We start from the raw sequence: 14,551 nt of genomic DNA on the forward strand, positions 1-14,551 counted from the left end.
AACATTATCAAAATATGATTTTATGTACATTATTTAAAAATAAAATGTCGGTTCAAGTTCTGGTAACATCAATTAACTAAAATATGATAAAACCAAACTTTAAAGAACTCTACCTTCTTAAATGGCGCCCAACACTTTACACACATTCGATTTAAATAAACTTTATTTCATCATTGCAACAAATAATCTGTTTCCTTTTCTCTTCTTCGTATTTATTTCGTATCTTCAATGAGGTGGTCTATAAATATCCTCCAAATGAAATACCATATTGTACCTATAAAGATAGATATGTCAGAATCTTATCAATCTCTAATCTCCAATGATCTTATTAAATGTTCACTCGTATCTCAAAGCAGTCCACCTCCCCCTTCCCCCGCAATCTATTAAATCACTCCCTCTTTATCAAATGACCAGTGCAATAACTAATCCTTGTTGTATATTTCCTGTCACTTTCTCATAAACACATCATCAAAAAAAATAACGAAAACTTTTATGCTTACGTAAGTTCCATCACAGAAAAAAAAAAAACACATATCGCATATTAATCTAAAGCAAACAAAAAAAAAACACTTCATCCCATCTTTAACTGTACATTTTGACATAAACCAGATCATATCCCAGCCACTATACCTACCAGTAGTTCCCGCATAAGTCCTTCAAAAAACGCTTCATCTTTCAATCCCAAAAAAACACATAACACAAACTCGAACAATCCATAACACTTCGTTCGTTCTTAGGAAGAAGCACAAAAATTAATAAAAATATGAGGGGGAGCATCGGCAACTACAAAAAAAAACTTACCACTTTCGATTTTTTTCCCATAGCCATCGCCATCGTATCCTTGTAGTCAGTCAAAGGACACTTTTTGTTGTTGTTGCTTGGCATGGGTATCCCACCTCTATATCCACCCGACCATCATACATATCCGTTCCGTTCCACCCCCTCCTTATTTTGATGAAGATGACCTGCTTCCCCAAATCTCCTACACCTACCACCCCCCGCAACCCTCTATTAATATCAACAACAACAACGATCCGAACTTGGAACACACAAAAAATAGCAATCGAATCACATGCAGGACACACACATTTCTTTTGCTCCTTTTTCTGCCTGATTTCCTTTTTTGTTTTCCTAAGCTTCTGTTTCATTTCATTTTTGTTTTGTTGTCGTATTTCAAAGAGCAAAAAAATTTCCGTCCATCATCGAGAGCACCAGTTCATCTATATATTGGGGAGACGTAAAGGCTAACACGAACACCATACGCGGTACCAAAAGGGAGTACTGTTTTATCCGTCCGTCTGTCCGTCCGTCGTAGTCGTAGTCGTCGTCGTCGTAAATGGGGTCAGTGCTAGGTTATAATGGCGTCCCTATAAGATCCTTTTTCATCATATTGTTGTTGTAAAAGCTTTCATAGAAAAGCCATTACATAACCTAAACCAAACCAACCCTATACCAGTACCAGCGTCAGCGAGAGAGCATAAGCCAGGGGCAACATGAATACGACGAAAAAAGCCCTAAAAATCATCCAAGTTTAAAAAAAAAAATTGAAAAAATGAGATGTAACGACAAAAATCCACCTCCTCCAGGATAACTGGATTAAGAAGGGACTTCCAAAATTTCCCTTTTCCTCTTCCAAGTCCAATGGAAATTATTATTGTAAAAAAGAACAAAATCCTCGTCAAGCATGCGCCCTCTAGCAACATTGTTTCCAAATCTCATCTCATCACTCACCGAAGAAGACTCAAGAATCAAGAAGAAGCACAAACAAGGCCCAAGAAGCTGGTCCAACAAAATGTGTAGAAACACGCACCGTAATCGAAAAGCATAAATTCCTTCGTTAAATATAATTCTCCTCACCCGCGCGACACACGCGACAGACAATCAAATGAAAGAGAAACAAAAGTAAATTTGCAACAAATCGATGTCACAGACAAGGAAAACCAAATACACATAACTCCATTATCGTACATCGTATTCGTATCCGTAATTCGTATCGTATCGTACTGTAACGAAAGAGCGAGTGGAAAATGTGTTTTGTTCTTCGTTAAGTTGCCGAATTTCTTCCATTCTTTCTTCTTCACTCAGCCAAGCAGCGAACCAGCGGCGAACATACGAACAAATTCGATTCAAAATATCAGTCTTCTTCGTCGCTCTGTGGTGTAAACAACGTAACAGTAAATCGACGGTGGGTCGCGCACCGCGTATCATATGATATTTTATTATTATTTTGACAAGCAAAGCAACTTGCATATTTTGTTGTGTGCTGTGTTTTGTGTTTACTAGTGATTCAAAAAAAAAATACGATACGAAAAAGAAAGAAGCTCTCTCAAACGGTGGTGGTGTATCGAAAGTCGAAACTCGAGGAATCTTCGCAAGGATTTTTATTTTCTTTTTCGTTATTTTTGATTTTTATTTTTCTATTTTTATGTTTGTTTTATTCTTCCTTGTGGTGAAGAAATGTGAAGCAAGTGAAATAGTTTCAAGAAAAATAAAATGATGCAAGTTCTTCGACGAGTATGTTTTTATTGTTTATCGAAGAAAGAATAAAAATGTTAACCACAAATCGTAAAGGATAACTGGATAAAGTGTTTCACTGTTTTTGTTTTTTATTTTTGGAAAAATCATGTAAAACCGCGCAACCACAAACCAAAAAAAAAAATAAAGTAAAAAAAAAGGATTACAAAACGAACAAGTAGAAAGGATTATTTTTTAATTTTTCGTCGTCCTTAATTTTTGAATATAATTTTTTTATATGTTGCCATTTGTGGACGAGTTGTATTTTTTATGTTTTTGGATTTTTTCTCTTAATTTTCCAACAACAACAAAAACAACGAATAACACTTCTCAAACGTCCGTCAAAAATAATACAACTACACAAACAACGAGGATAACAAGCAATAATAATAATAATAATAATAACAAAACAACGACGACTACTACGAATGTCCTGCGGTTGCTAATTAAATCACAATTAAAAATTAAAAATAATGAATCCTTATGAATATGAAACGACACTCGATAGCCGCGATAATAGTGGAGTTTTACGTGGAATTGTCCAACAACAACAATTTAATCAATTGCAACAGCAGCAGCCACAACATTATGATTATGAATATCAACATTTACAACAACGTGCAAACGAACGAGATACAAGGACACAAATCTCACATCTCAGAGGAGGCAAGTGTTTTTTTGTATTATGTTTTAAACTTATTACAATTATAATAACCAACATAATGAACATAGATGAATTCAAGGAAAAAAGGATTAAAATTCTTTTTAATATAGAGTGCAAAAGTAATTGGATTTTAAAACTGTGTAAGGTATCTCATGTGTTGTGTATAGTTATTCACCCAAAAGAAGTGTAATTGAACAAAGTATGAAAAATTAAGCCGAAAAGACGAGGTTATAGGTTGTGTGGAGGGCTTACATGAATACATTGGAATAATTATGTTAGTCGAACAAACTTTGACTTGTGCATTGAACGAATTTCTCTATTAATTTTTTTTTCTTAAGTGGCGCCCAACAAAAGTTTTTTTATTTTTGATTTTTGAAAAAAAGGCAGTTCTGAGTATGGAGAAATGATTTTTTGAATCTTTTTCTGCATAATTTGTAATGAGTTTGATTTTCTCGTGTGAATTTCCTGATTTAAATTTTTTTTTCTTAACTGGCGCCCAACAAAATTTATTTTTGATTTTTAGAAAAAAGACAATTCTGAGTATGGAGAAATGTTTTTCTCAATATTTTTCTGCATGGTTTGCATTGAGTTTGATTTTCTCGAGTGAATTTTCTGATTCAACTTTTTTTTTCTTAAATGGCGCCCAACAAAAGTTTTTATATTTTTTGAAAAAATACAATTTTGAGTGTGGAGAAATGATTCATTGAATGTTTTTATGCATCAATTGTATTGGTGATGATTTTTGTATGAATTTCCTTCTTTAATACAACTTAATTTTCTTAAATGGCGCCCAACAAATGGTTTTTTGACTTTTAGAAAAAAGTCATTTTTGAGTATAGGGAAATGGTTTTCTTTGTCATTTGTATTAAATTTGATTGTCTGGTGGAAAATACATGAGCTTCAAATTTGTGTATGAGTCTATAACGTTGTAATGTCAAGTTTTACCTACAAAATTCCAAAAACTACGTAGAAACTATCAATGTTAATACTAGTTGCTGATTTAGGTAAACAATTATGCAAACATGCACCAAATATACATTTTTATGTGCGTGCATCAAAATTCTTGGTATCATTATTTTGTTGTTCAGAAGCTTCACAACTTCCCAAAACATATTCATTGCGTTTTAATTAATTTATTTTTGGGCTCAGACAGAGACAGTTTATATGAACTGATGGTAGACAATGATAGATGAGTTAATGTACTATTTAAAAACAAACCTTTATTGTTACACACCACCAAAATTCGAACAATATGCTTGATGGATGTGCCAGGATGAATTTGTTTGTCAGATAATAATACTTAAAGTGTTTAACTGTTGAATGTGCATATGAGTTGTTTAAAGGGTATTTTAATAGTAAAATGACTTTAAGACGAAGGTGTTACGTGATTTAAAGTAAAAATTGAATGCTAAAACTTTTTAGGAATTTTTAATTCCTTCTATAAGAATATTTTTCTTAAGTGGCGCCCAACAAATGGTGTTGTCTATTTCAAAAACACATGTTTATTGTTTTGTTTTTGTGACTTTAAAGTGTTTCACTATTGCATATTGTTGAATTTAGTATATTTATACATAGAAGATATATTGTGCACCATATTTATTTTATGATGATGCAGATTTTCGATGTTTTGCAGTTTATCAATTTATAGGTATTAATTCAAAAGAGGAAAACCAAATTTCTGTTTCTTTTTTCTATTTCATTTTCTATAAAAAGTATTTAATTAATGAAAACGCAAAAAATATGACATGTTAGGTCGAAAAGGGAAAAAATACAATTCAGTTCTCGTCCTTTTTTGCACTAAAAATAACCGATTATTGTGTTATCAAAGAGATGTCTGCACTTGACACTTTTTTCGAGTGTGTTTCATAGATTTTTGTGAGCTTTAAACATAAGCATATATTTTTGTGTGGAGTTGTCTACCTGTCTACATATACATACTTTCAGGATCAAAAATAGTGGAAATACAATAGTTTCCCAAAAAATATGAATACATTAAACTTATGACGAATTTTTCATGGTTTCAAAGTAGTTTTTTGACAGAATTTTCACTGTAAACCTGGAGTTATGAGTTTTGATACTTATAGTTTCTTGAAGTAGCAAATTATAAGAACTACATCGTTGATCTAGAAATATATAGGTAGACTTCATTTTCATGGAGAATTTTGGTCCGTTAACTCACACTGAACTTGAAAAATGATACTTTAAAGACAATTTTTAAGTAGTATCCTCATTTTAAAGTCTCTATTTTATTCGAAGAAGGTGTGGAACTGTGGAGGTGTAGATTAGGCCACTAAAACAGGTGCTCACGTCCGTTTTATTGTGATTAATACACCTAGGAGAATTTAACGATTTTTAAAGTACTTAATGTTCATTCAGCTATCATTCAAAAAATATTAAAAAACACAACGTAAATGGAACGTGGCTAAGAAACTGCCTTACCTACTCTTCGAATCCAAATTCAGTTGCACGAAAAAAACATTAAAATTTTATGACACTTAATATCACGTACCCAACCTTTACAGACTTTTTAAAAATCAAACTCAAATTATGACTGTGATGATGGTTAAGTATATGTGTCTTCCTCGGTATTGACAAAATATCAACAAAAGCACTAAAAAAATATATTAAAATCAATTTACATAAATAAACGTGTTTAAACTGTTTATGATGTACTTTCATACACACAAATCTACCTGTTTAAACATATTTAAAAACATGACAAACAAAAATAACGGTAACAATAACAAATAACAACCACACACTAAATCTCTATAGTTTCCAATAAAATAGATAAGTTCCAAAAAAAAAAAACACAATAGATACAAAAACATTAACATCACATTTAAAACATCGTATTTCCATTTAAAACTAACAGATCCTAAGAATAAATACAAATACTAATTAAAATTCGAATGAATGGATAAACAAATAATAATAAGCTCTTCTGTGATGTGATGTCAGTCACTCACACAATCCAACAGTCAAACACAACAAAGTTACACATAAAAATATAACTGCATAAATGCTTATTGACATTTCACTTGACTGACGCATTAATGAAAATGCAAATTTTTATTTTTAAAATTTTTGTATTTTAAAACTTCACTTAAAATCAATCAGCCATTGTTGTATATTATATTTTTTTTTTTTGAAATTCAACAGAAAAAACACGCATTATTATAATTATCCTTAATTCGGAAAATACAATTGAAAAACACAAACAAAAACGATAGGTAGGGATGTACTCCTTTTTAAGGATACATATATCAGATATAGAATTGATGATGAGAAAGAGAGTGAATTAAAGTCCTTACACACACGAAAAGGGAATGAGAGAAATACAGGAATGCAAAGGAATGAATATAAAACAAAAATATCCCACTCAAGCTCATTAAATAAATGAACATTAAAAAATTAAACACAAAGTAAATTTATTAATAAAATCATTTCATGAAAATATAATAATTAAACGCTTTATTATGGGAACACAGTTAATTTTTCATTTCGATAAAAAGTAATATGGTGAGAAGAGGGTTGAAGATGATACTCCTTTTTGGCAATAACAATATTTTTAATGAATCCTTAAGGTCAGTAAAAGTTTTTTAAGGTCTAAAAAATGGCTTCAAGAAAGTACGAGTACCATATATATTTTTTGCCAACTAGACTAAGCTCGTTAAAATATTATCCACCTTATATACTGTATAACATAAAAGTTTAAGGTAGGCTTATGTATAGGAGTAGGTCTAAACCCCTTTAAGAAAGGATCCACTCAACCACATCGTATCATCCTTTACAAAGTGAAAATCCATTTCCATAGTCCTTCTATACAGTCGACAACATCAACAAAATAAAATAAAAGAAAACCAAACGAAACGAAACCCATAGTCCCGTTCTTTCATCTCCTATAGGTATACCTACTCTCGTAAGACTTCATCTCCCTTGATCCCTTAAAAGATACAATAAATTTAAAATTTCTAATTAAGGCACCAGACAAAAATGCCCAACCCTTCTTCTTCTACTTCGACTACTTCTCCTTCAATGTTTCAATTCAATTCATAGTTGTTTGGTCTTGAATAGACATAGAGATGGGACAGGAAGGATATAGACCAGGGCTGGATATCGTTTTATTTAACGAAATTTCGCATCCACATACCTTCATACAGACATACAATTTGATTCGAATAATAAACCAAAACAAAAGGCAAAGCAGGACCAAGAGCAGGATCACCCAAAAAAAAAGGAGTTAAGAAGTTTTATTCTGACGACAAAAAGTTAAAATATCAAATACAACAACAACAGAAAAAAGGATGAGCGAGTTATCCAACTATTTCCTTTTTTCGGAGATGGATATTCCTCCTTTTTTTTAGGTTCATCTGTTTTTTCCATTTAAAGGATTGTCATTTGATTTTAGCGACTCTTTGGTTTTTATGTACATAAAAGGATCCCTCTATTTTTATGTAACGAATAAAAGAAAGAATGAATGAATCTATTTTGTATACATATGAAGATGATGGAATAAAAATAGCAATTTTTGTTTTGTTGTTTGTCTATTCTTTCACTTGCCATCATCTTCTCTATTTTATTATCATCCTTAAACAAAGTGAAACAGTTAAATATATAAAACAAAAACAACGAAAAAAAAAGGATTCTCTCTTATATCCTTCATATACACATGAACGGGAAACGTTGAACGTATAGGTATACCTATTTTTTGGCACAAAGCAATTGTCCCTAATCAGGTCATTGTTATTGAATTTATAAATGAAATTTTTGCAAAAAGAAGTTTTATGGTTTTTATATATAATATGAATTTATATTTGATAAACAAGGACATGCCAAACAGAGAGAAAATAAAGGATTTTGATTTGGACGATATATTTTTAATATTTAAGGATTGTAGACGAAATTTGTTACGAAGATTGACAGCTTTTTTATGATAGGAATTCAGACAACAAAATATTTAAATAAAGAACCTTATTTATATATTGAGGACACTTAGAATTGAATAAAGGGGTTTTGGGATATTTTTTTATTTTTCAAGGAGAAACTTGAATATAAATTTTAAAAATAAAATACCTGGAAACTTGAAGACACATAATGCAAATGAGGTATATTAATGTCAAGAGATTTGAAAGAAGGATTTGGGATCATTCACTTTGTAAGAATTTCTATTGCCACTTTGAGAATTTCTAGTAAAAATTCTAACGTCATAAAAAATTTGGGAAAAGTGGGATATTTAAGTTTCCTTGAAATGTTTCGAATTTTCTTACAAATTTAGAAGATTTATGGAAAAAATATTGAAAGACTTCATAATTGTTTCAAAGCTGAAAATTAACTATTGCATTTAAAGAAACACTCAACATTTTACTAGTTAGCAGTTTTATAAGGAAAAGGTGTTTTTCTAAATGGTTGTTTTCTATATTTTAAAACTTCTTACAAATTTAGAAGATTTATGGAAGAAATACTGAAAAGCTTCATAATTGGTTCAAAAACTAACTATTGCCTTGAAAACAAAACTTATCATTTTACTAGATAGCATTTTTTTAAATAAAGAGTGTTTTTATATATTTATTTTCATTGTTTTAACAGTTCTTACAAATTTAGAAGATTTATGGAAGAAATGCTGAAGAACTTCATAATTGGTTCAAAAACTGAAAATTAACTATTGCATTTAAAGAAACACTTAATATTCTACTAGTTGGCAATTTTATAAATAAAGGGTGTTTTTTGTATGGTTCTTTTTATGGTTTTATAGTTTAGAGTATCAAACTGTGTGGTATATGTACTCAGTTGAGTTTGGTAACTCTCCATATTAATGCTTCCAAATTGTGGAAATATACTTTGCAAAACAAAAATCAGTTTGCGCAAAATTTACCGTGTGTAGTGATAAATCTTATTTCTGGTTAAATGATTTCTCTAATAAGCAAAATCACCGTTTATCGAGCGAACACTATCCTTAAGTCATTAATGAATATCCTCGATTTAAATTGACTTTTGGTGCGGTTTACATGCTGGCGAAATCTTCGGTCCTTTATTCTTTCAAAATGAGTCTTGCTGTCTAAATCCCTGTTTCTAATAAATAATCAGTTAAACAACAATAACATTGGTTGCAATAAGGTTGCAAAAGTGCCTTGCAGTGCTTTTAACTATTAATTTATTGCTTAACTTATTGCAAATCAAACAAAGCTAAGTGTGAGGAACGAGCCTTTAAATATGAAATTTCAAAAACTCAAAAATATCAGAAGATTTTATTTTTGGATCATATGGTTCTGGGAACTTAGAATTAAATATACGGGTTTTTAGGGGCTCCTGTTGTTAAAGACATATCATTTCTTAAAATTTAAAAATTTGCCATCCGTTCCACAATTTTCTGAACACGTCTTAAAAAAAACAAACAAACCTTAGTCTGGGAAACCAAATGTCAACATGAAATCTTAAAACTCAGAAGATATAGGGTTAAAGCAAATTAATAAAAGTTTATGTTGTAAAATGTTGAAAAGATTGAAGAAATATCCTCTTTTTAGTTCCTTAACTTGGTAATATCGATTTTAATTTCTAATACTGATAAAGTTTTACTGATACTTAGTTGTCAAACGTTTCAAGATTTTGCATAGGTAGCTACAGGCAGAGCGACGAAGTAAATAGGTATCCAGACATTGATTTGAACATCAGACAGTAAAACAACTTTTCTATAGACCCAGCCAAACATTTAATGAAGGTCAACATTAGATACATTATTTACCTAAGACATCTTTGCAACAAATTCCATTTTCTTAAACAAAAAGAAAAAGATTTGTTTGCAAATGTAGCTATTTTATTTTTGTCTCTGCTCCCAATAGAAATTCGAAAATCTAACAAAAAAAAAATGTAAACAAATCCAAAACATTTGTTTGCTGTCTACCACAATTCGATTCAATTTCATTTGAGCTTTTTCTTTTGTATCTTTCAACCTGCCAATGACTCATGAGATATCGATGAAAATTTATTCATCTTTGCTCAGCACTCGCCGCCACCACCAACTCCAACCACCTCCACCGCCGCCACCAAAATATATATTTTATTTAAACAAACATATCTACAAATTTTTTCAGATACATTCGAGTAGATACTTTTTTTTAATTTTATTTCATGGAATAAATATCTTAAGTGTGCCTCACCAGATTGTTAAGTAAGTGTTTATTTATGCCGGCTAATTTGTATACATAATTTAAAAATAGAAATAAAAGAATAATTTACTTTTGCAAAAAAAAAATACCTCAGAAGACTTTAAATATAGAAAAGTATCTTTTATAGATAGATACTTATAGATGGATAGATATTTAAAGATAAATGAGAATTGAGATAGGAGGTGGAATAAAATTGAATAATTTTTCAATTGTGGTTTAATATGTGGTTTTGCGTGCTTTAATAATAATTATTGTTATTAATTCTTTGATTGAGGGCTATAAACTTATGTATTTTTGAACTGTAAACGGAAATAGTTTATGAATGAGATACTTTTGGTTAGGGAATCAAGTTTGAGCCTAGTAATATTGTAGCCCAGGTTAGTAAAAAAGTGACACACGGCTTAAACGTCAAAAGTGATGTTTAGAAAAGTACAGGAAGTTTAAATTTATGCAATGTGGTTGTTGTCTGTGGTTTGACAGTTGTGAATGTCAAAAATTGGTTTGGAAATTTATAATGGTTAATTATACAGTTTCAAATAGTAGATATAAACTTACTTTGAGCAAAATAATTCTATTCACAAAGTTCATGGAACACTTTGTCCATTTTACATTCAGCCAAATTGTGTTTGGCGATGAAGCTCATTTCTGGTTAAATAGCTTCATTACCAAATCACTGTCAAATCTATTAAAATTGACTGTATTTTGTTTATGTTAATCATAGACAAATTGTCACATTTTAAAACGATAGTCTGGAGTCTAAAAATAAACACAACGGAACCTATGTTTAAGCTGTTTTTAAATCTATAAAACGTCAAAAATAAAAAAAAACTGATTGAGAAAATCAAGTTGCAAGACATTTTACCTATTTGAAAATTTAAAATGTCAAAAGACTTAAGCATATACATATCAATATTTTGATATTTTGCTGGATGTTGGTATGCTACCAACCAACAGAAAGCTCTACTTAACCCGAATGGACCACTTTAAAATAGATGAGGACGATTTGTATGAAAGGAATATCGATTCGAGAAAAAAAAACTTTCAAGTTTATGATTGACCTTCTAAATATTGAAGATCGAAATTCAATGATAGGTTTGCCAAAATCTGTGTGTTTCTAAGTCCTAGCAGCACTATCGCGATTTATAAACATTTCTCAACTACCATCAAAAAAATAATTTGAAAGCATTTCAAAGATTTTGGTTTTCTAGAGAATGCAATTTATTTTGTTCCCCACTAAGCTTTTTTAACTTGCTTTGCTTAGATTTTAATGGCGAATGTTGATTGATTATCAAATCTTCACAGATAATTATTCAAATAAATATTTATTTTAATTTTTACTTACTTACTTCAATCTGAAAGTTTTCGAAAAATTCGACCAAAAAAGAGCGATGACGACGAGGACGGTGGAGCGGAGTAAAGAAAAACGAATTTAAACTTTATAGTACGGTGGTCTGTGCTTGAATGCCAGATCCTTCTCTTATTTTCTTATTTTCTTTTTTCTCTTTCTTGTTTTTTATTTTAGTACATTTTTGTTACAATAAAAGATGGCCGATGAGTTTTAGTGGCGGCAAATTTGAAAAGTTAAGAACTTTAGTCGAGTTTAGGATCATGACATTTTAAGCTATAATCGCAATGATTTTTTATTTACATTTTAGAATTTTAATTCAAATTTAGGTTTTAAGTTTTAATTCAAGTTCATACTTTTAGTTTTAGTTTTAGATATAATTGGGCTCACAGCTCACAAAATGACGTCAAAATGGGTGTGTTCCAAAAGCATTCGTCGACAAAAAGTTAGAATGATTTGACAAACTAATTTCTTTCAATGAGATACATTTTAAATCTTTATTAAAGCAAATTAAAATGTGTATGCTAAGTCTTCGACATTTTAATGAGACTTCCATCTTAGTCTCGGTTTAGTGCTTGTTGGAAATGTTGTATAAAGCAAAATGTTAAAAAAGGGTTGTTATTCGTTTATCACTCTGAGATAAAAACAAAAAAAGTGATTGATATAAACGCGTTTTTGTCTTAAAAAGATTTTTCTGCATCCGTAAATACTGAAAATTATGAAATATTTATCAAACATCACAGAACATTTGAATTCCAGTCTATTTCACTCGAAAATGTTTCCATAATTTCATCTCTAAAGGTATTTCTTCTAGTTACAGAAATGTTTCCCATAACCGCCGTCCTATTTCTAATTTAATGAAAGAAATTCACAAAATTAAATTCATCTAATAATACCAAGTTCCATTAAACTTTCTTCGTCTGTATAAATATTTTAGGTGTGTAGGAAGATAAGGAAAAATCCTTTAATAGCACAAAAGACCCATGAAAACTATTAAAATTTTAAGGATTCGCGCAATAAGATGAATAAAGGACATTTCTTCTCTCCAAAACGCCTACCATTTTCATCATGATGAGCCTGACAACCTTCAAAAAACACCACAATGACAACGAAGACGAAAACGAGAACGACAATCACTGTTCGCCATTTTAATGTTATGATAGTCTAATTCTATGGGCATTTTAGTTTTATTTTTATTAAACTTTGCTTTTTTTATTCATTTTGTTTATTTACTACTTTCCACTTGAGCTGACTGTAATAAAAAAAAGAAAAACAAAATAGAAGAAGAAAAAATCCATTTCGGATGCACACGAAGGAAATGATATAACTTAACCAAAAATAAGTAAAAATAAGAAAAACTAAAAAATACGACAACACAATTTTAGTGTGATTTCGTGGTTCTAGATGGCGATGGTGATGGTGGTGTCCTTTTCAAGAACATAAACAACGCTTCAATAGCACAATTTTTTTATTGCTTACCATTTTCTTCTTGATTTTTTTTCTTGCTGTTGGTTTGTGTTCATTTTCATTTTCTTCTATACTATGTATATATTTTATCTATCTTCCTTTTTCATCTTTTACTGTGATCAAATTTTCTCGTGATTTTATTTCACTAACGGGTCATAAAGATGAGGCTACTGGAATGCTTTAGGAAAGACTAAAATATTTTGGACGGTTTTTTTTTTTCTTTTCTTAAATGTTTTCTTAAAGTTAGAATAACAGCAACAACATCTATACACTCTTATTTTTGTTTCTTCCTGTTTGGAAATAAATACAAAATAGAATACAACAAGAATCTTGTAGAAGAGATTAAACTCGTAAAAAAAGATATACAGATAGAAAACCTATTAAAAATTCTCTCCTCGCTTTTTTTTCTTCTTTCCCAATGTTGTAGCTATTTTGTTGATATGAATATCGTACAAGATTAAGTAACAATTTTTGTATTTTTCAACAGGGACGTATTTTTCGAGTGAACAGATAGAGCAGGTGCTTAGGGCGTCATTGTAAGCCAATATCAATTAAAGAGCTATGTTTTTTTAAGATGATGTTAAACCTATTTGTATGCCCTTTAACCTTTTGAAAATCAAGGCTCTGTCGAGTGTTCCAAATATTGAGCCTTTCCCTTCAATTTGTTGTAAGTGTCAAAATAAATTTTATCGTAAACGGCAGATCAAAAGCTTACTGCTGGTCCTTGAAACAACTTGTACAACTTAGAAATTATGTCAATCTTTGACAATCTATAAATGTAGAAATGTCAAACGAAACTTTAAAAAGATCACTTGACAGTTGATAAAATGGCCGCCATTCAAAATAGTGTTGCCAACTTAAAGTTCTACACCACAAAATAAAAAACACAAGTTAGAAGACTTGAAACTTCATTTGTTGAAAACATTCTTCCAGAAAACTTCTGTTTCATATTAAGTATTGAAAAAGTTCTTAAAATACATCAAATCATTAGATCCAGCACTGTTTTTCTTCTTTATTTTTTTAAAGAGATACTAACAGAAGGCATGTTGTGCCATAAAATTGTCACCACCAACGGCAACCGGGAGCTTTATGCCACATAAGATATATCCTTCCGTTTATTGCATATAGATAAGGACATGTACTCGTTTTGATTAAAAAAAAAGGATTTAAATCTTAGCTTTGAAATCTGCAAGTAGATATAAGAAGAATAAAAAAGCAAGAGAATTGAAGGAAAGAGAAAAATCCTGCCGACCTTGAGTTAGGCGTACATTATAAGTTGTTGAAAGAAGCAGCAGTTACTTCCTGATATCGGTGATAAAATCCGCAAAAAGAGAGGAAGCAGAAACAAAAATATGAAGGAAGGCAGGTAGGTGGTGCGTATCTCAAAGGAAGCCT

The 14,551-nt window shown here is 30.5% G+C and overlaps 1 protein-coding gene across 5 annotated transcripts in view; it reads left to right on the forward strand.

The window, feature by feature from the left end:
• LOC129942339 (teneurin-m) overlaps positions 1–14,551 on the forward strand; it is a 222,067-nt gene that overhangs the window by 67,181 nt on the left and 140,335 nt on the right. Inside the window, exon 1 of one of the 5 annotated variants that reach the window (XM_056051210.1) lies at positions 2,132–3,180. The exons of 1 other annotated variant lie outside the window; for it this stretch is intronic. In XM_056051210.1, the coding sequence (XP_055907185.1) occupies positions 2,988–3,180 (193 nt within the window). In that variant the 5' untranslated portion in view covers positions 2,132–2,987. Of the gene's footprint in view, positions 1–2,131; positions 3,181–14,551 lie in introns of those variants that run through there. 3 more of the 5 variants (XM_056051211.1, XM_056051214.1, XM_056051215.1) reach the window with 3 other exon arrangements.

This window comes from Eupeodes corollae, chromosome 1 (genome assembly GCF_945859685.1).
Source record: "Eupeodes corollae chromosome 1, idEupCoro1.1, whole genome shotgun sequence".
Taxonomy (NCBI): domain Eukaryota; kingdom Metazoa; phylum Arthropoda; class Insecta; order Diptera; family Syrphidae; genus Eupeodes; species Eupeodes corollae.